Source organism: Amia ocellicauda, chromosome 11 (genome assembly GCF_036373705.1).
Source record: "Amia ocellicauda isolate fAmiCal2 chromosome 11, fAmiCal2.hap1, whole genome shotgun sequence".
NCBI lineage: Eukaryota > Metazoa > Chordata > Actinopteri > Amiiformes > Amiidae > Amia > Amia ocellicauda.
Window position 1 is genome coordinate 19,899,123 of NC_089860.1, and position 23,373 is coordinate 19,922,495.

At 36.2% G+C, this 23,373-nt stretch overlaps 1 protein-coding gene across 1 annotated transcript in view; it reads right to left on the reverse strand.

Moving 5' to 3' along the window:
* The window catches only part of col23a1b (collagen type XXIII alpha 1 chain b), a 170,140-nt gene that overhangs the window by 11,900 nt on the left and 134,867 nt on the right, over positions 1–23,373 (reverse strand). The window contains exons 6-21 of the mRNA XM_066716293.1: positions 20,691–20,717; positions 20,291–20,317; positions 18,547–18,573; positions 17,925–17,951; positions 14,147–14,206; positions 12,036–12,152; positions 9,212–9,238; positions 8,428–8,454; positions 7,569–7,622; positions 6,110–6,172; positions 5,919–5,954; positions 4,683–4,727; positions 4,522–4,599; positions 1,604–1,657; positions 452–496; positions 64–153 (exon numbers count right to left, since the gene is read on the reverse strand). Of these exons, the coding sequence (XP_066572390.1) occupies positions 64–153; positions 452–496; positions 1,604–1,657; positions 4,522–4,599; positions 4,683–4,727; positions 5,919–5,954; positions 6,110–6,172; positions 7,569–7,622; positions 8,428–8,454; positions 9,212–9,238; positions 12,036–12,152; positions 14,147–14,206; positions 17,925–17,951; positions 18,547–18,573; positions 20,291–20,317; positions 20,691–20,717 (804 nt within the window). The remainder of the gene's footprint in view (positions 1–63; positions 154–451; positions 497–1,603; positions 1,658–4,521; positions 4,600–4,682; positions 4,728–5,918; positions 5,955–6,109; positions 6,173–7,568; positions 7,623–8,427; positions 8,455–9,211; positions 9,239–12,035; positions 12,153–14,146; positions 14,207–17,924; positions 17,952–18,546; positions 18,574–20,290; positions 20,318–20,690; positions 20,718–23,373) is intronic.

Here is a 23,373-nt window from a genome sequence, read left to right on the forward strand (position 1 = left end):
CGTAAGGTCAGATTCATTCAGTTTTAGACTCTTCCTCACTGGAAAGTGATCTGCTCTACTTACCGCAGGCCCGGACAGTCCCATCTCCCCTTTCTCGCCTTTATAGCCAGGTATGCCATGACTTCCACTGTCTCCTTTTGAGCCCTTGGGACCCTACACACAGGGAGGGGGTAAATAAATATACATATTTAGAAGACTAGTCCAGAGTATAGCTGATAAAGATTTAAATCATTACAAATAGCAATTCCCAAATATAACGGTTACATATATAATAAAGTAACCAAACAGTTAATAGAAGTTAAGTTGGAAATTAGGGAAATATACTGTATACAAATTCAAAAAAACTTTGGTCTTTGAATTTGTCTAGGGTCTTTTGTTAAAGAAACAGTCAGTTCTCCTGAGTCATGTTGGTATGGTACACAAATCTAGGACATCTGAAATCCATAATTACCTTTTCCCCATCGATCCCAGAAGCTCCTGGTAAACCCAACTCTCCCTATTACACAGATAAAAGTTCCAATTACAGAATTAAGTTTATCAAGATCTACTCAATTGACAAACTCAAAATATGCGTCAAAATCTTCCGCCCATAGTGGTCTGGGATTGTCCACCATTTGTACGTGAACTAATATTTCACAATGTTGGTGAATTTGTGGAAAATTAAATATAAGCCATATAAATAATTGCTTAACTTTACAACAAATAAGGTTTAACCTAATATTAAATTACATTAAACATTATTAGTTCACTCAGCATGACAATAGCTCCGTATATAGCTCTGGAAGAAATTAAAACTGCACAATTATCAGTTTCTCTGGTTTTACTATTTATAGGTATGTGTTTGGGTAAAATTAACATTTTTGTTTTGTTCTATAAACTACTGACAACATTTCTACCAAATAAAAATATTGTCATTTAGAGCATTTATTTGCAGAAAATGATAGCTTTTCAAAATTACAAAAAAAGATGCAGTGTTGTCAGGTCTCGAATAATGCAAAGAAAATAAGTTCATATTCATTTTTAAACAACACAATACTAATGTTTTAACTTAGGAAGAGTTCAGAAATCAATATTTGGTGGAATGGTTTTCAATCACAGCTTTCATGCGTCTTGGCATGCTCTCCACCAGTCTTTCACATTGATGTTGGGTGACTTTATGCCTCTCCTGGCGCAAAAATTAAAGCAGATCGGCTTTGTTTGATGGCTTGTGACCAAGCTGGTCCTATTGCAAGAGGATAGTGATGACCACAGTGTTTTATATACTTTTCCTCATTAAATTAGATTTGGTGCAGGTGATCACCTAATCAGTAGCTCATTCAGTAGAAGGCGGTGTGCCTGTGTTGGAATTCAACAGACAATGGAATGGAATGGCTGCCATACATGTAGAGATGCTGATTTAAGAATAAATTGCAGTGGTCTATATCTATGTGGCTACAGGGACATTATCATTCTAAGAACTATTCAATATATTGCAAACAATATCAATTGTCAGTTATAAGTTGTATTTATAATATTAATTTAATATTAAATTAACTGTAAACACAATTTAACAAAATCAGGATAGCTGCTGTTAGTAGTCTTTTATAAAAGGTGTTTTGCTTACCTTTGGTCCTGGCTCTCCTGGAATCCCTGGGGGACCGGGAGGGCCAGGGGGACCCTGAGGAAACAAACAAAAAATAAAACCAGGTCAGAATCAGTAAAGCAAAAGAAAGAGAAAAGAGCACATTTTAATGTAACTTTAAAAGTCTTTATAAAGGTATTCTGCTAGTTTGCAATGCTTCAGCAAGACTGTGGTTGAAAAAAAAAATTGAAGGTCTATTAATTGACGAAGAATTTGGCACATTTTAGAACTTGACAATGTAGTCAATAAATAATAGAAAATAAGAATTTTATTTGTCTTTCTTTATTAATAAAGTCCAGCTTTGTAACAGATGCTTTAGCAGCAATTGACTTTAACATTACATTATTCAAAGATGTGGTTTTAAAGCCACACCAGAAAGATTTTTAAAAAGAAAGTCAACCACAGATTGTTCTATATACACTATATAGATTGTGTATCCCAGATCCCTTATTGCCTTTTTTTTTTTATTTTAAGAATTTTAGTTTCCTAGAAGATTAATCTGTGAATTTAATATTTAAAAATGAAGAGTTGGACACAGAATCATATAATCCAATGAACTGACCAGTACTAATGTTTATGGTGGACCAAATATACATTGAACAGTACATTTTCTATGGCTGCAAAGAATCAAAGTCTTTCCTTCAGTATTGTCATGTGAGTGGTCCTTTTAATCACAGTTATTGTTATTATCAAAGTGTTTCATAAGACATTTGTCCTAGGATGTCAGGCAGGAAAAAGTTGAAAACATTATTTATAAATTCATAATTATAATTAACCGGTTCTCTATGGTAGACCTTAATTAGACAATAAGCAAAATGTCAGATTTTTTGGTCAAGAGCAAGATTACCAGGAGTTTAGACAGCTGTTAAAATAATGTACCCGCATAGAATGGTTAAATGGTAAAAATAAATAAATAAACTATGCTACTTATATAAATTCTGTGGTTCCTCTTTACAATATTGATGTTCTATGATGGAGACTGAATCCACATATCCAACCTTTCAAGTAAACCACATCCACATTGTAAACGTCTCATAACTGTTGACATTTTAGAAACATCAGCCCATAAAGGATGCGTTCCTTATTTAAAATGGAATGTTTAAGTAATCCTTTCTAATAGGAACTATATTTTTTTTGCTGTTGAAATAAAAACAAAACAAAACAAAAACATGCCTTCTGTTGGAATTTACAACAAACCATTCCAATTGTTAATTTATTTTGCTTTATTCACAAATTATGGTGCAAAAACAATCCTTCGTGCCTTTTAAAAATAGATATCTATTTGAAATCCTCATGCCTTACTGTGGTTATATCCAAATATAAAACTTGTTAGATCATGCATCTTTAATCTCACAATCATTAAGGTACCTCATATCAGTAATAGCCACAAATGCATCTAGGTAATAAAATATGGAAATCATATTTATCCTATGGGGGTTTTAAGTTCTTATTTTCCCAGCTTCTATGGCAACTCAGGTTTACAAATAATGCATGTGCCAGACTTCTAATTCCCAGAGATCCCCCCTGCAAGGATAATTATTAATCCATAAAAAACTGCTCAATAAAACCTATCATCATAAATAACAGGGCAATTTATAATGGGTAATTGAAGCATTGTGGTGACTCTATAAGAATGATACATTTAATATACATTTAATATATTACTGTTTTTATTTTCTGGCTTTCACTGCTGTTGCCACTCTTTTATTATTTATCTTTAAAACATGCCTGAGAACAGACGTAAATAGAACAAAAACTTTTTAATTTTAAAATATATGTAAAACCTTTTTTTCAGGCTTTGAAATAGGTAAACTAGGTGTTGCCACTCATTATTTTATCCTGTTTCCAACAATGTGTTTTACATTTTAACTTTTAGCTTATCAGAAGGTAGCATTGCGGCTATGCAAGGCAAAGATCTGAGTCAGTCTGAATCTAGAATTGTCCCTGATTATATCCATGCAATTGTTCAAATTCTCCTATAACTTCTTCAAATTCAACCCTCAGAAGTTTTTTTCATTCTTGGCCTGACAAATTATAATTTAAGCAGCGAACAACAGAGAACCACTAAACAGGATTTGAGGGACATAAGAGAAATAACAGACAAGATAAATCACTCTTTGTATATGTTGAATTTAGGGACTTTTTTGTTGTTGTCAACACCACTTTATTTCAGCAATTTGATTAAAAAAAGAAGATCAAGTTATTTTTTTCTAAATATTATGAAACTTTAGTCCAAACATGCTAAGATAAACATTTCAGCTGCATTTACTTGCAACAAATCCGCATACATTTCAGTCACGGGCAAAAATGGCATTCATTCAATGAAAATATGTAATTTTTCGTTAAACAGTTTTTTTAGTTTCATTTAATATTAATATATGATTTTCCTTCATGGCAGGAATCTTTTGGCCAAATACTTTATTGTGTGTAAGAAATACATTACTGTGTTGACAAGCACACACAAGAATCAGTTCAGAAAGCAAAATGCATGCACTTGCGTCGATTACCGCAACACTGATGGCCTGGATTGCCTGGGAATAGTAAAGAATTACATGTTCAGGACCTCTCTGAGTAGTAAAGATAAGTACACAGCGGTTGATCTTTGTTTATCTCCTTGGAAGACAACATATATAAGGGCCCGTCAGTGTGTTTGGAAAATCAAATGAGACTGCTACATCATGGCTCTGGAGCTGATAGATAAATACATAATTAATGCAAAAATGAACACTCTTCTGAAACTGGTCACACTCTCCTTCTGTAGTCATTAAAGAAAAGTAGGGTAATCTCATTCATTTCCAAAGGGCTGGCAAGCATTCAGAACCATTCAAGGCTATAACATTCCCCGAGTTGAATGACCATCACTAAATGCTTCACGCACCATTTTTCCAAGCTTTGATTACCTGAAGAGCTTCGTGAAGTTTCCCGCTGTAGTCAATGATTTCAGTTGCTCCTGGGTGACCTTTTGGGCCCGCTAAACCCTAGAAAAACAAAGGAAATATGTATGCCGATTGGTCACTCATGACAGAAACCTCCATGTCATTATATATTGTAGCCTACTTACTGTAGGCCCAGGCGGTCCCTCCTCTCCTTTCTGTCCAGGCTGGCCCTGCAGGAGGGAAAATCCACATCAGTTCTGCTTCCAAGAGAACAATAACTCAGACTAGAAATATCTGTGTGATCGGGGGACCATTTTTAAAACTGAGCTCTAGTGTGCCAGAGCCCCCACAAGAAGAAGAAAGGAGAATCTAAAATGTGTTTGATCTGATTTCACTTAATCTGACATAACTTTAAAACTGAGGTAAAAACTAAAAAAACAAACAAGAAAACTATAACGGTAAACTGATCTGTGAACAGTGAATAAATTTTTAGTCAGTTCTGATCAGCTGATCAATAGTAGTTTCATCAAATGGTCAACTCTGCAGTGCTGCAGGTCATTTTGGTCTTTATAAATCATTAACTGCTAATGACCTGGGAAAAGGATTAAACTGGTATTATTAAAAACAAATAGCTAGAAAATTAAGTGCTTGGCTGGGAAAAACAAGAGAAACCCTCTTGGCCCCACTGGACTGGAGCAGCACATCCCTGTCTCAGTAGCTAAAGCTTTCCCTTTTATACCCATAGGTAATGCATAAAAGGAAATCTAAGAGGAAATAAAGGAAGACATGATGTCATTATCCCAATGGCTACATAACACGAAGCAATAACTTTTACAGTCATTGTTAATGAAGAAGTAAGGCAATAACTAGAGTAGCCAAGATTACATCAGTCATATATTAGATGGACAAAGCAGAAACACAAAACCAAAACCTGATGCAGCATTTAGTGTCCTTAACATTAAAGATTCAGCCACCAGTGTTGTAATTGGTAATACATGGATTGCTTAATATTAAATTGTATTAAAAATGTAATACATCTTACCAGTAAGAAAATCTGCATTTCAATATTACTGACACTATTTCCCCTTGGATCTTTCATTAAAACATCTGATGATCCACAGAGATCAGTACAATAAAGGTTAACAAGTTAGCAAGATAGGTGGAATGGTTCCTCTCACTCAAGATCTATATTATGTTGTTATAATTTAATGTATTTGTACAGGCTATAGTTTGAAGTTCACTCAGTTGTAGGAAACAAGTCATTTTAACTTTAATTTAGACAATTCTCACCGGTAATTTCATTAATCCCAGGCTAAGACAACACAAAGGTGTGCAATGGTAATCCACGCATGCCACCATGTCCACATATTAACCCCAGCTCATGCAAGACGCTGCACTCCCCTACAGAAAGTCCGACTCACCATCTCTCCCTGAGCGCCAGGGTCACCTGCATCTCCCTAGGGAACAACAGAGGAACACATGATGCAAACTCAACTGTGGCTCACAGCAATTGCACTCTTGTTCAGATTTACATGATCATTTGTATTTGTAGAATATTCCTATCATAGAGTTTAATTCCTGACGTTCAGCAAAACTCAGATAGGACTCTTACCTTTATGCCTGGCAATCCGTCCAATCCTGGTTCTCCCTGCATACCAGTGGCGCCTTGATCTCCCTGCAAAACACAAGGTTTTGGAATGAGATTAGAACAATATTGCTGTGTAGAACCTGCACAATGAAGCCTATTGACATGCAGGGAAACCTTAAGGACATGTGTGAGAAAGGACAGCCCTGGACAGTTGGGGGACGCCCTGCTTATATTTAAAACTGCTGGCACTGGCTTTACTCATGGGAACACTTATTTTTTTTAATTTACCGGAATTCTGTTTATGATTTTGATCGGTAAAGGTCTCTGTTCTTGTCGAAACTCTCTGCCTAAAAGCAAATCCCAGCGCGAGGGGGCACAATAAGCCAGCCTGGAGATATCACGTTAGAGTCCAGATTTGAACCTCACAGACTGTGTCTAGGAGTCTGCTGAATTGGCCAGGCAACATGAGAAGTGATGCTGTCTGGGAGAACATCCCTCCCAGGTCAGTGTAGAGCTGCGGTGAGGAACAGAGGATTGCAATTGCTTACTACAAATTGGGAAGAAATAGTTGAGGTTGTAAATGGTGAAATAATAAAAACAGCACTTGATACAGTGGCTTGGAGGGCTACTTTGTGACTGATTGCAACAGAAGGAACAGCCAACCCTGCACTCAACAGCCAACATGATGTCTGTCACAAATTATATTTCAAATTAATGGCACTGTGCAAAAGGAAGCATTGACTTGCCAAATCGTTAGTTCTGTATCTAAACTAAATGCTTCCTAAAGCCCTTAGCACATAATTACATCACTACTCTTATGAAGAGTGGGCGATCTCATAGCCAGACTGGCTGCATGCCAACAGCTTGCTCCTAGTCTGGCTTACTTAATTTTTTGGGGACTTATTCACATGAGATCCGAACAGAAGTTTTTTGCCTTGATAAACCTGATTTTGATGTTTTATTTTTCAAAAAAGGAGGAAAGGGATAAAACAAATGTCTGCCGCTAATCTCCCCCAAAAGCGAGCAGATCAAACGCAACCTGCCCGGGTGATTTAACAGGCATGGCATCACCAGGGGAGACTCTGGCAGCCGGTTTCCGCTGCTCTGATACTGTGTTTTGGAAATGGACTTCAGTTATGCACAGCGGCTGTCATGCACATCACCATGAAGGGCAGATGAAAGAACTTAAAATGAAAAGGGTCACTGTGCTGTTTTTAGGCTATTTGAGAGAGAGGGAAAATAAATGAAAAAAGAATGGCACATCCCCTTGTTAGTGAAAGTGACTTGTTGACCTCAGACATGAAGGTTTAGCTCGTGAGCAGACAGGTGGGTTTAGATCATTTTAACTTTCTTCCTTGTCAAATTACACATGTACTCTGTTAAATTATATATTTAGTCTGATATTAGACCTTTACTGCACACACTTACTAAATATTCATTTTGGAAAGGGTATTTTGAGGCGATATATTCGTATTCTACTGACCTTTGGCCCAGCAGGACCTTCTGGTCCTGGGGAGCCCTGTGTGCCATCTTCACCCTGGTGAAATCCACATATTGATTCAAACTCAATGGAGAAGACTGCCTTATACAGTATCAAAAGGTTTAATCTAAATATGTGAAATGTATAGGTTTACTTCACCAGGAACAATGTTTGTCCTATTTTCTAAAGGGAAGAATAAACATATATTTTTTTAATTAGATATAGAAATGTAAACTATTAAGAAACATATATATATATATACATATTACATATGTATGTATGTAGGCAGGTATTATATTATATTTATGGCCAGAACTGCATGACTATTGTGTTCAAGTTCTCCCCAAAAAATGAACATTTACTGCTGGCACAAAGTTGGGTGTGCAATTATGTGACCATCTATAATATAAATCTTTAAATGTCACATAAACTGTGATTAAAAAGACTTGTTCAAAAACTATTCACAAAGGATAATTATTTGCAGCGGCATCTATTCTCCAGGCTGTGTTTTCTAAGCCAGATTACACATGTTGTTTAAATTTTGGTACAGAACATTTTTTGTAGCATTTGTGCGTAAACATGGTCTTCTCTGAGCTAAACAAAATGTTAAGGTTCTTGAACTGTTAAACACAAACCATTTTGACATTTCACATTATAAAGGTTTCCTGAGAGGATCTAGGATGAAGAAGTCACGGGATTTAAATTATAAGGAAAGTGTTCTGTGCTTGTTTCGTATAAGTCAAAAATAATAAATGTTTCATTGTGTGGTAAGAGTCGATTACATCTGTTAAGAGGTGCAAGGTTCTCTCCGATTCAATCCAGCATTGCTTAGAACTCAGACCTTTCACAACTGAAGTCTTACCCTTATTCCTGGGGGCCCTTGTGGTCCCTGTCCATAAGGAAAAGAGGCTATCAGAGCAAAGCAACATAACAACAAAAACAGCTACAGATAGTCAAAACCGATAGCAAAAGTCATCAGAAGGTAAGAATGTGATTCTTGTGTCAAACAAGTTTGATTTTCAGAGTATGTGTCTAGTGCTGCTTTTAGAAAGGTGGAACAGTCATTAACTTAAAAAAAAAAAAACTCATAGCAAGTTATATTCACTACAGGTACATTTTATTAATTATTATTTTAACTTGTTTACGGACATCAAATTAAGCAGCATTTGTCTTAGACAGCACATTGCTTAAATTTACAGTTCTGGCATTCCAAGGAACTGGGTCATGAAAAGAAGAACTTTCAACATGAACCTCAGACATTTACTTAATCTTCAAATTCTGACAATCAACCTTATAACCCCACGCCTTCTACAATTCCCAATATTTTAAAGTAAATTAGCTGGTTCTCCTAGATGCCTACATTTTGCAATAGCAAATTGTGTACATTTAATGATTTAAAATAAAATTTAAAAATATTATGAAGTATTCTTCTTCTTGGAGTTCATATCCTAACAGCTTGAATCAGAGTAAGATATAATTACTTAATATAAAAAAACATGTTTAACAACATAAATAAATGTTACCAGTGTGTTACATATCAACTGTAGGAAAATGTTGGGAGGTATAATTATATAGTGTATGTAACCTCACAACAGTTTATCTAGTGACAGCCATAAAAAACATTAAACAAGAAAATAAGTACATACCTCGGCGCCATCTTCACCAGGAAAACCCTAAATGGAGGACAACCAGGAATATAAATATATATTAAATTAAACAATTCATACAATTTAATTACAGTTCCTTAAATTAGACTGATCCCTGGTGGTAATCATGTCCCTTATGTGAAGGGGAAACATGGAAAACAGGTTTAAAACTTACAGTTGAAAAATCAAGATCTTCCCTGTGATTTAAACTCTGGAGTTTGAATGCATGCCAGCTGTCGGATCCACTTTTCTCCAGTTCAATTTATAATTAAAAAAAAAACAAAAAAAAACAGCTGGTTAACAGCAACGATTTGTGTGAATTAATGTATATGGCCCAGATGGCTAATTAGGATGCAAATTGTATTTATGATACCAAAACATCCCAAAAAAATTAGGCAGCAGTAGGTACTTTTTATTATGTTGTGCAAATAAGTAACTGGGATTCTTGTACATACATCACTAGTGTATGTCACAATCTGTATCAGTTTAATTGTGTAAGGTAATGGCACTGACACTAGGTGGTGGTGTTTTCCAAACAAGTTAAAAAGGGAATCGCCAACATGAACTGTGTTAACATGTTTGACTGATGTGGTTTATGGTGCTTACTATACACCTTGCAATTTTATAACTGCATTTCCCATATGATTGCTAAAAAAGGGCAGCATACAAAAAAAGCTTTTGATCTCTGTTCTTGGCTGGCAGATTTAAGAAACTATGTATATCGTTATATTTCTGTATAGACATTAACATTGTTATCGAATAAAACACTGGGTAGCAAAATTAAGCACCAAAAAATGCCATCAAATGAAAATACTTCTTCTAGAAATGTTCTTTCCCATTTACTGTACTGTACTGTCTGAGCATTTGATATCCTGGGACCAGTTCTTTTGTAATTGGAAATACATTACTCTGGAATCCCCTACATTTACAGTGAAAAGAAAATCAGAACAGGCTGTTTGTCAGGATTATTGTCTTTGCAGAGCAATAAAAATATTGATGGATTTCATTTTTGATGACACTGGTCCACATTTGAATGTAAATTTGCTAAACAGCATAATAATCTGTCTGGGAATGCAAAACGCCTCTCCTTTTATCTGTTCCCTATGGACCTATAATTGTTTCAGCAGTTAAAACACTTTCACGCACTGAAATAGTTTCTGCAGTCCACAATGTGCTCTGTTTTGTGCATCATTCGATCAGGTTAATTAGAGATCAAAATCAGATGCCATTACAACTCTCCAATTAAATTAGCAAGGTGTATAATTTTAAGTATTGAACATACTTGCATGCGAGGCTCATGGTGAGTTGTTTAACCAGCTGATGTGTCTGTTTCAACATTGTTTAAATACTGCTTCTGCTTCATGTTTCTGTTGTTAATGTTAAACTGATTTTCATCTCTTGAAAGATCAAATGGTGACAAAGCACATGTAAACATGCAATGTCACACTATTTTTCAGTCCCTTATGTTTGAATTTGATTCCAGTTACATCTATACATCTACAAACCATTCTTTGATGATCTGGTAAAAAAGGGATGGGGTGTCCTTCTGTGCTTTCTGTCAGTGAGCACTTATAGTGGAGACATCTGTTTACAAGCTGAGGTTATTATGATTATCATTATTATAATTGTCATTATTATTTGTTTTGTTTTTAATTTCGCAACTCCTTTAATCAACCTCTGAGTCTACTTGAAAGGGACAGTTACAAAGAACAGTTACCATTGTTCTCTGAAGTGTTTTCTCTCTTGTGAAATACTCTGAGTTTCTGTGGCATTTTATTGTAATTTAATGGTTATGCATAGAATAACGTTGATGCAGACTCTCTGGGTGCCGTCTAGAAAAGGTTCAGACTCTGGGATCAATTATCTATGTGCCATTAGACCAGCAAGATGGGCTGAATGGGCTCCTTTCATCTGTTAGCTATGCAATATTTGAATTTCCCCAAGTTATTTTTCAGCTTCTATTTTGGATTCACCAAATAGTATACAAACCGACATACTACTGTAACCCCACATTCATTTGGAAGCCTCTGTTCAACAGTGATCCTGGACGTGGAGAGAAATATGCTACAGAGAATAGCAGAGCAGTGGGCTACAAAAGTACTGTGAGGCTATAGCCTTTGTTACTAAAACCAGATGAGTTTGGGACTGTGCGTCTATTTTTATTTTGTTCCAAAAGCCGCAGCACACCAGCATACAAAACAGTGTCTGTGTCAGTTATATTTTAAAGTGTGCAATGTGGCAACAAGTTTTTCTACCCCCTGTATTGAATTCATTCTCTGTCATTTTCAGGACCTCGGAGGATTTAGATGTCAAAACAATCTGTGTATAATAAGAACTTGTGATTTTCCTTTCAAACCCTCAGCTTCAATTGATCACTCAGACATGAGGGCGAGTAACTTCTGAAGTGTTTTGAGATATATAAAACCCTACATTATTTATTCTGGGATATCGCAGGGTAAGACACTTCCAAATTCAAGCCAGAGTGTAACAGGTCTCTGTGATTGTGTTATGATGATGTCCCTCCCTTTTTACAGACCCTTCTATGTTCAGGGATCAGTCTTGTAGGTGTAGTGGGTTTATTCCTTGTTCGGGCTGTGTGACCAGTGTCAGAAAGCTTCTTCCTTCAATCTGGAAACCCACCCACAATTATTGAAATTGTAATGCATGATTGTTGGGTGGGTCTATTTTTGTTGAATTCAGGCCTACGTCTTGCTAAGAATTCTAGGTCTATTTAGTAGTCAATACTCTAGAGTTATACATTGTCTGTGAATCTTATGAAAGACACACAACACAAATATTACAACCAAGAACACATTTTTCTTACCGTCTCTCCAGGAGGACCCCTAGGCCCATCTTTGCCAGTGTTCCCAGGGGGTCCTCTGGGTCCTGGGGAGCCAGGAGGGCCAGGGGGACCAGGGGGGCCAGCCTGTCCTTGATCACCCTGAGAACGAGAGAGAGACGTATTACACACCAAGAGTACCGGGATTTACCTTTTAATGGTATTTTCCCCAATCCCTTGTTTCCCATCTGAGTCATTATTCAAATTATTCTTGAAATCATAGATACAAGGGCCTCTCAACCACAGACTCAGTTCAGAGACTTTTGGATTAGTCTGCATTTACAGACTGACAAGTGTACACTGGATCTGGGTGAAATAACAAAAATGGTCAAATGAGTTGGAATAAAAAAAGGTTGGATGGAGTGGAGTAATTGACTAAAAGAAGAAATAAATGAAACACTTGAATGGTTTGAACTATGTTGCTCTGAATTATGTTGTATTTGTAACAGAACGCCATTTGATTACAATTTATAATATGCGGTTGCTCATAATCATGCTTATTTCATATGCATTCATGTTTCAGAAAGGAGTCAAATCAAAAGGTAATTCTATCAAAAACCAGAATGAGAAAGAATAATACAAATATACGCAATTAACATGGACACATAAAAGGCCACTAGTGACCTTGTAGCAGTTACTTTAAAGGTGAATTAATCATTTTGCAGTTGACCAAATTGATCTTCAAGAAGCAAAAGCAGTTTTTTGTGTGTGTAAATACTAAACAGCAATATCTTATATAAGCTGCTGTAAACAAATGTGGGGGATTTTAACATTGCATTCGCTTTGCTTTAGGAATCTAATAACAGTCATTAAAAGGTCACAGACGCTATCCAGACAACAACATTTAATTTAATTGAATAAGCAATGCTGTGGTGTACCAAATGCTAACAGATGGTTTTGGAGATTGTATTTCTAACCTTTCACTCATCTATTTATGAAAAAAAAGAAGAAAACAAAAACTCTACTTCTGTACACTCTGTATGGTATTGAGGCCCTGCATATATTTTAATGAAACTGCAGTTTTTGGTTATTGTGGATTTTTAATAATGTATAGCAAAGCACAGCTGAGTCTAATAATTCACAAGCTGAATTATCCAGATTTACATGCAGAGAAATATGTTATATTCGGGGAATCTTATCTGATGACTCAATCCTTTTTCCAGCCAATGTCTTAGTTAGACCATACTGAGTCATTTTTGCAACTTCCACAGATCCAGTGTGCTTGTATCCTGTCCCATGTACAGCAACATACTTACAAAGACCTTTACAATTATCCTTGTGGTAGAAATTTAATTCTAGGTTCAAAGCTTTTTAATTTGGATTGATTGGGCCTTTGTAAAGTTATTATTTTAGACAATCATTACCTCGAAAGCTAAGAAAAAAGAAAGAGTGGAATTTAAAACACATTTCACTGCAACATGTTATGAGCACTATGTAATCAAAAAGGATAAAGACAATCGTTTTGTATTTGTTATTCTTACAAAAACTTAAATTTCTACCAGCAAAGCAGTTAAGGACAATAATATGCATTATAAAACAGCATGCACCAGGATCACAGCAAAGAAGCTCTGAGCCGCAGAGATGCAGCAGGAGACAGATGCATAGTGTTAGACAGAGCAGGCGGAAATGCACACCAGACAGGTCTACCTTCAGAATCCGCCTCTGAAAGTTAGGCTGATCGCCAGAGAGAAATCCGTGGTCGAAGCGAGGAAAGACCATCTGACCAGCGGGTCGAAGGGGTAAAGGAGAAGGGAGGTTGAGAGACCAAAGCCCCAGAAGACGGAAACACAGAAGAGAGAGATTAGACAGGATGTGTCTATAGCTGTAGAGTAGTGGGACGGCAAGTTCTTTGAACCGGATTGCCTCTGTTTTTCAGGTTAATTTTTTTTGTTTTTTTATTTTCCATCTCATAACATGACCTAACTTAATTGACTCGTATCTCAGTTCTAAATAAACCATGATAAAAACAATTCAAATAAAATGCCGTTTTAATAGGAAGGGGGAGCAGAGATGAAGGTATTAGGCAGAGAGGCACTGGTGGAGCAGTTCTTAGGGTGGTCAATGGCAGACGGCCCACCACCACCAATTAGACAAACCTTCACTGTGAGAATCTGATTACTGAGCAGAGCCGCGGAGGCACCCGGGCCCGGGAATCCCTGGGGACACACACAACACAGGACATATTGACGCACCCTGAGGCTGGGCTGGTGCACACAGCAGCGTTGTACAGCGCTGGCCATCCACAGAGAAGCGGTGTGCAGCGAGTGAGAGAAACATGCAGTAAGGGTACAGCCCTGCGGCCTGGAGTCGGCACATATAGACCCAGAGCAACAAAAGCTTCAAAAAAATGCTGCAATTAACTATTTAAAGAACCAATTCATACATCTGTTCCATGAAAATAGACAATAGTGATTCCAAATGTGGTGGATTTTTCACATATAATATTGGTTGACTGTTTAAAAATCACTTGGAGTCTCAATGGTAATGCTAGCTAGGCACAAAATACATAAGGACAATGTCTTTTGTCAGTATAGAAAATAATAATAATAACGGCCATTATATTCTGTTCACTTGAAATAACCCAAACTATGTGATAATTGGCAGTTTAACCAGAAGGTTTGCATTAGGAGATGGTGAGGTCAGAATAACTGTGGTTTTAAGATCCACTGTATTTTTCCGAGCTTCTCCATTGTGGTGTCACTTTGACTGCTGATTTCCTTTGGACACATATTCACAGCAGACTATTGTGATTCTGGGTTTTGCGAACAGGATGCCGTGTTAGTTTGCTTTTTGTTATGTAATTTAATAATTATAATGCAAGTAAGACTATTCCAAATGTTGTTGGGTTGTAAATGCAATTAGCTGAATGTGCTGTTCTAGTGATGTGCAGTTACGGTATAAGGTGACGATTTTCTACTGATATTGCATGATTGTGTGATGCCGTTATGACAATCAATAGTCCCAGTAACATGATCTTCACATACCAAATCTAACACTTCCTTCTTAAAATATGGTATAAGTAAACGTTGTACTTGACTATTAAAAAAAAAAAAAAAACACAAAACACTGCTGGTTTAAAGTGACAAATGGTGTACAGATTGAATTCAATTTGTGCATGACCTGACATCAATGACCTGACCCTGATCCTCAGCCCATAGTCTGTTTAACAAGTGTACGAGAAGCATTTGCGTGACAATGATGCATGACCAGGGCTTTTTCCCCTTACAATCTGTCAAAGGTCAAGAGAAGTTCTCAGATCATTACATCAAATTTAAAAACTTAAAGTCTGGAGTTAAATACTTTTTTAATGGCTTTTAAACGCCCTTAATTGTCTTTTAGAAACCCAATGAGACACTTCCCTAATTAGACTACTCTGTGATGGAAATTATATTTCCTATCATTATCTGGCCAGTTTAAAATGCAAATGTTTTCCTTATTTATCAAATTGTAATGGTATCTCTTTCTTGTGTAATGTATAAATGAATATGGTAGTCCCTTTTATTCTTTGCATACCAGTTTTGTTACCTCTTTTAGTCTTATAGTACATGTGTATTGTGTATAAGCTTTGGTATAATACTCTGCCTTTCACTTGGGGTGGAAAGGGAGTACAGTTTTACAGTTAATTTACAGTTCTGCCGTATCAGGTAATGTCTCCCATCCTTAAAGCAAGCCGTCGGCCTTCTCAGTAGATTACATGGATGAGCAGTTTTTGAAAAGCTGTATCCGCACACCAGAGTCAAACCAGCTCCAAACGTTCTGATGTTTACAAGAATGTGACTCCTTTTTTTATTACAGCAGTTGGCTGGCATATTCTGAGTGCTTTGATCAAACCTGATTATTTTGACCCTGTGGTGGTAAGGCTAGTTAATTTGTAGATTTGTATTAAGACGATGTGAAAAAGACCTTCCATGTTTGGAACAATTTTTTAAATAGCCCGTACAACAGCACATCTGTGTCTCATTTGCAATTGTAACATTGTATGAATGGTATAGACATATGTTGTCATTTAAATCTGCCATGTATAAAAAAAAAAAAAAACATCTCCTGAAGACCCATTTATAATAGACCATTGCACATGTCATAGCATACTGTACCTGCATTTTTTACTTACCCATATACAACATACATATTTTTACCCCACAGAAGGTAATCTACATGAATGGCTCCTCTAAATGAAGCAGTTTAAGTTACAGTTTAGTTACACAGATGTGTCCAGAAATCTAGTTCAATAATGGCAAAGACTAATGTAATGAAAGGAATATGTGTGCATCTCTTTTATGTTTGAACCTTAAAGGGAGTCTGTTTTAACACCCATATTGTTCTGGAACTATACGCTTTAGCTCCACAAATCTAGACAAAGTCTCCAAAAACACACAAGCTGTAAGAGTATTGGTGTTTAAGAAAATTAAAAAATGTGTTTAGATAATTTGTGTTGCATGCATTTGGGGTGTGTTATTGATCCATTAAAGATACTCCTTTCTTCTATCAGCATACATTCATAATAAAGGATCTCATCAAAGTAACACTTAAAGTGAAAGCTGAGTGCAATGGCATTATACTGTATCGACTGCTGACTTTGTTGTAACAATTTGCAGAAAACCATATAAACATAAACATAAACATAGCCACTTAAGTATGTGAAAATAATGCCCAAAATTTTGCAACTAAAAGCATCATTATCATCATCTATTTATGGAAGTGTGTTCTGAAACCAATGCTTAAACTGATTTATTTTAATTTCCTCTTGGACAATATGAATTGTAGCAAAGACATAAAATAGCAATGCTAAACATGACCTCATCAAGAAAGAAAAAAACAACAGGCCTTGTTGAGTTTAATTGTTTAAATTGTGAAAGCTGGAGGCTTATTTGTTGGTGTATATGTTGCTTAAGCAGGAACAGGGAGTCGGGCTTGAGGATCTGGGTTTGGCATGGGATCAGGATAATAACCATGATGTCTGAAGAGGCCAACGCTACTAGACAGTGTTAATGAGTGCTCTTGGTCCACTCCACTCACTGTACAGCAAAACCGACTGGACAGAACCACCCTGAACAGCAATAAAATTGTCCTTCCTCCTGTTTAAACAAGGAGAGTAAATTATTTTCTCAGTTAAAATGGGACCACCGGGGCTGCCAAATATGTTGCGCATTACTGGTAGGATTGTGAGGCTTCTACTTAATTCTTGAGTGACTGTGAAGCCCACCTTCACAGGAGAAGTTTAATTCATTTGGAGCTCTGGCCAGGCGAGGCATATGGAAGTGATGACATAAGCGAGGGAAAGTGCCAGTGGGCATTAAGGCAAGGGAAAGGTGGGCTCACAGTCGGCACTGGGAGAGGATGTCAGGTGTATTCAGCAGGGCAGCTTTAATGACTTAGTTTTACTTGAAATAATATATTTGGTATGCTGCCTGCTGCACCCCTAGCCTCTAAGATGAAGGACACGGCTGGTTCTCTTTAATGTCAATTGCCTAATTTTTCACCTTGGCGAAACGATAGTAATGCAGGGGCAAAGTTAGAGTTAGCTTTATTTAAAATTATTTCTCAAGACCATTATGGCAAGGTTTTGAAACCAGTTCTGTTATTCTTTTCCAGGTTTCACTGATCTTATAATTACATATATGCAAGGTTAAAATGTGTAAAACTCACCAAAATAGATATAGGATCAATACAGCCGCAGTACAAAATGTTGAATCCAGACCCCCCCCCCCCACCCCTTTTTTTTCTCAAAAAATGTGTGGATAATGTTACGCTCACGTCTTTGATTCCTGATTTGGAATGGCCAATAACTCACTATATGTCTCTACAAGTGAAGGAAGAGGAATGAAGATCAGTGAGTGACCACATTTGTTCTATATGAATCAAGAAAGCACTTACCCTTGGACCACTATCCCCTTGGTCACCCTGTGGAGAAGGAGGGTTAACATTATTTGAATCTTTCTTCAGAAGTCTCATTATTGTACTCTATACAGTTTAATTGTGCAAAACACTGGAAAAATAGTACTCTTGCAGGTCTCTAAATGTGGATTCTGGGGACACTTCTCTACACTGACAGGGCACTTTCATAGTAACTATGTCAGAACAGAGGTGTTTATAGAAACAAGATCAAGGCTTTAAAAAAATAAATAAACAATTTTAAAATGAAATAGTTTCACATTTCATAATAACTGGGATTCCATTCAAACAGTCACTGTTTACCAATAAACAATCTCACTATACTGCGGTTGGTGTAGTTAAGTCAGAGTAGCACGAGTGCTTTTCAAATCCTGCCCTCAACCTATATGATATTCACTGTGGATTTGAATATATACATTGTATTTTGAAACATCTGGCAAATCAGAAATGGAACCTATTATAAGTAGTTCTGAGCCAGAGCAGTTCAACCAAAAATATCCAAGCTATAAATCTTTGTCACTGGAATGATAACATTTATCTATAAAAATCTATTTTTATTTAATGTTTTATTTCTCATTCTTTTTTATTTTTGAAAGAGACATACCTTATCTCCTTTTTGTCCAGCTGGTCCCTGGAGAGAAAAGAAAAATACACAAAATGAAGAAAATAAACAAAATGCCAGCATAATCTCTACATGTTTGAAACCAAATTATCTTTTTTGTTTCAGCTTTTTTCCAAAATTTACAAACAACAAATAACATATGCCATAAATACACCACCCCTCCCCCACCACCCATAACTTAAAAATTGTACTTTCTGAAAAATTAATATACATTAAATTATCAGCAAATTACAGTAGTTCCATAGTTAGATGCACATATGAAAACCTAAACATAGGTCCCATTTAAGCATTCGAATATATATATATATATATATATATATATATATATGTGTGTACATGTGTGTGTAAATTGTCTTTCCCAGACAGTTACAGGTGTTGTGGTGCCCTGGTGCAAAATATATTCTGTGTTCTATCCTTCAAAGGGTTCTACCTCTATTGATTAAGCTGGGAAATAGCTGTGAAGCCCTTTTAGACTCTTTGTACTGATGCAAAGCTCTGTATACTAATAATTGTATTGTACTGTATTTAAACAGTTCTATAATTATAGACTTAATTAAGTCCCATAGCCACCACAAAGTAGACCAGTTGAAAGTCGCATAATTTTCCCCATAGTGTCATAAACTTGCCTGCAAATTAAAGAACTTACATTTGTTCCTGTTAGCACTTGACCCATGAATCAATAACTCGCTAACAGCTTCTAGGACAAATTATAATAACTCTCTTGACTGTAATTCATTTTCCAGTGACAAATAATAAAGACTGTACTTTCTGTGATTGCAATTTGGGACAAGAGCATAAACTGACCATCTGCTATTAATAGCTTACTGGGACATTTCTCTAGAGTGCTGTTAGACAGCATTTTAAAGCACATTTTGCAGGACACTGATGAATGTTGGTTAAGTGCATGGTTTTTCCACATCTAATCCTCAAACAGATGTTTTCAGGTTGTAAGCATAGCACGTCCATTACAGGCTAAATTCCAGTAATGATTTTATTATATCAGTCCCTCTACACTATGAGCCCTTCCTGTCCATATTCAGATATAATTGAAAATTACTACTTATCACTATGTATAGGCAAAGGAGAGGACTAGAAACTGTCCTTTCGTTGCTTAACTTCAAAATGTTGGGTTAATATGTTCTGGTATTTCACAGAGTTAGGAAGAAAAATAAATATGAAGTCACTACAAAAAACACCTGAATATCAACATAAAACTTTTTTTCTTTCTGTACAACCCTTTCCTTAATGGATGTCCTTCTTCTCAGAAAATTGACTCGCATTAACATTAACAGTGGCTTAGACAAAAAAGTATTTGAAAGGGGCTCTTTTGAAAGCACAATAAATTAAAATAAATACAAAAACGCATTCCTTTTCCATCTTAAATAATACATCCCACTATTATATAGCAGTCCCCATCTGTTATATAGCAGTTTAAAGTTATTAGATCACCCTAGTAAATTAAAAGCACATCCATTATTTATTTTTATCTTTATACTGTGGTTCAATCCAAAGATCCTCCCACATAGTTATGACTAATTGAAGCATGTTTTTCTCTTTTGCAAGCTTTATAATAAGTGTGTTCATGATGTTGAAACTTATCAGAGAGTAATGACATAGTTCTGGAAACCCTTTTCCTCCTACATTGTTAAGAGTTGCTCTCATTTGGGAACAAGCAAAACAGAAAATTAAAAGAAGTATCAATGTTATCAGTTGTCTTTCCACGTACCTGACTACCTTTCACACCAGGAAGGCCCTGTGAATAGAGTTTAAAGAAAGATAATTTAATTAAAATATATTCTTAATTGTTACCACATCAAAGTAACAAAATGACTATCACACCAAGTCCTTTATATTTCACTGGCTATCAAATCATCTAAGCTATCCTTTCACCATCTTCTCAGATCTTGTGTGTTACACTCTAGGGCTCTCAAGAACGGTAAGGAATCACTTGATGACTAACATGTGAAACATCTTGTCTACACAAAATAAAAACATCCATTGCCCTTAAGCATACATTCATGTATGAGCTACACAGTCATTCCATTCTTATGGATAAAAGCTTTCATAAAAAATTGGATTTCATACAATCTATCCATTACATTAATGTCAGGTATTAAATTACCTACCGGTTTCCCATCCAGACCAAGTGGACCCTGATGAAACAAGAAAAATGTTCATTCATACTGTAGGGACAAACTGCCTACATGTGTGGTAAAGCATATGTACAGAAACGATAAAGAGAGCTTGTAAAACCATCTCTTAATGTACTTTGGATTGCATAGGTGATGTAATGGAAGGAAGAAACAGTGCTGCTTAAAACACTTCAGAATTTACTTCCATTTAATGCGGTTTACAATCGGACTACAAACTACACAGTCATCCCTTAAAAGGCTTGTATTTGTTTAATTTATATCCAACAAAATGTGGTCAATGAGACACAAACCAAAAAAGGAGAGGCAAGGATCTGAATACAAAAAACAGATTGAAAAGGAACAGGAGTGAACAAAGAAGTGTGTAAAGACAAAGTATACACAGATATATGAAGTATAACCATTTTACACTATTATGTCCTGTTGGTTCTACTATACAGATGTTATGTCGTCATCTATTCAGGCTTCAGGCTTTGAACCCTTTACAGCAGACACACAGAACACACAATAGGTGGACACACACCAGCTGCTGCCAAGAACTGTTTATACAATACTAGCTGCTTTGTGTTGACTCAAAGTACAACACATGATGTTAACCATTCATGTGCAAAGGAGTGAGTCCACACAATGTGAGGTCCAGAATCAACAACCACAAGAACGATTGTGACTGGTGTGATCATGACTTGAATTAATCCAAGCAAAAAGCAATTGAACACACATAGTGTGAATCTTACAAATGGTTTATTTGCATTGTTTCTGCTAAGCATAACAGTCTACATGGCTGTCTAAAAAGGACATCTGGAAATAAATCCTTGTAAAACTGATTGTGAAGATTCAGGAAGTGAGTTGGGGAGATATATTAATGAAGCACCAATATACTTCCTTATCATAGTACCAATGTTCATAATAAGGAATGTGATCTCTGATATCTGAAATAAATAGCCAAGGTGGCAAATACTATAACAGATACAACTAGGAAGAATCTGACAGTATACATACAATGCACTATATAATATGCAAGTAAGAAAACAAAATAAACTGGTCTTTGAACAAATGACAAAAAATTACAATGAAAGCAATCACATTACTTCAGACCAGCAAGAGAGGATCGCTGTCCATTCTGAAAAAGGTGCTGAAACCCTTTTCCTTGGTGTATACATATCCCTTATACATATATTTTCTGTTGTTTTATGTTTGCCAGTTTACCACTGATTTTGCAAATGTCTTTCAATTGTTAAAGACCCCTTGATGCACCCATCCTTATAGGGGCCACAGAGTATAAAACCTGAAGCATCTATCACTTCCCAATAAGAAAGCTCTTATTTGACCAAGGACTTGATTGTTATTGATGAAATGTATGAAATCTGAAAACTGGTCATTAGTTTCCACACTCTAGCGAGGAAAGCTTTGATATTGAAGAAATCGGCATAAATACACAGAATACTGAATTAAGCTTCAGATAACATATTGCAGGTCTGAGGGGAAAAAACAACCAAAAAAACCTAAAAACTACTGCATATTAGGTTTCAAACCGACTTTTCCTACCAATGCAAAAAATGTGTACAGGACACAAGCTCTCCATTGAAAGGAATGATTATATTAACCAGTCCAGACCACACATTAGTTTCACTTGCTCTGTTCTGTTTGGAATTCATCATCGTCAAGAACGCACTTTCTTGAAACTGAAAGAGACTTTGTAGGAAGGCATCGTCTTTTTCAGTCAGTCTGTCTCAGCTAGACACTCCAGACAGCAATGAACTTCATGTATTTGGGGACAAGAAAAAAGGGGAACTGATATTTACGTTCATATAAAGGGAATCTTCCAGATCTAATACATTCTAAATATATCTGTTAAAATATATTAAATTAACTTTAATATAATCATAAAAAAAATAAGGGTGGGGAACAATGGACATCACATACAGCAACTGTTAAATCCATTTTCTTCAGGTTTCTTTACTTAGACCAATCATTTGTATTCTGTTTTAGAAAGTATAACTGTAACAGGAAGGTTTAAGAGCAGACAATGGATATTTTCCCTGTTAAAGACATTATCCTTTGAATAATGGCATTAGTTTCTGACCATCTGGTTGTGTTTAAGCTACCTTAATTCCCCTGGCAGTTCAGGATCTGTTGACAGTGCAGAGCTCCATGGGCTGGTTAGTCTTTAGTCTCTGCATTGACACTCACTTGACCAGCCTCTGTAAAGGAGTGCATGCAGACAGTATCCAGAGCAAAGCAAATTGGCTCTTTGCTAGATTTTATGATTTATATTTCACAACGGACTGCAACCTGTTCCTTCTCTTATTTTTTTCTTTCTATAACCGTACATTACCAAGGGGGTTTCACTGTTGTCATTATAGTCAGAAAAGTATTAACATCGTCAGCATTTTCTGCTTCAAAGATATCAGTAGTAATTCTCTCTTAATCTACATGAAACAGCGTGGGAGGCAAGGTATACGTTTCCCCTTCTTGTCGCCAACAGCAGCAGGATCGAGAGGCAGGGAGGGACTGTGGTGCACAGAGTTAAAGGTGGGATTGGAAACTGGTGGTGATCCAAAACCAGCCAGACGGGACAGCCTGGAAAAGACCTACAATAGAGCAAACTCCCAGACTGGATATATGTATTATTCAGCTCTGCTTTAAGAGCTTAATTTGA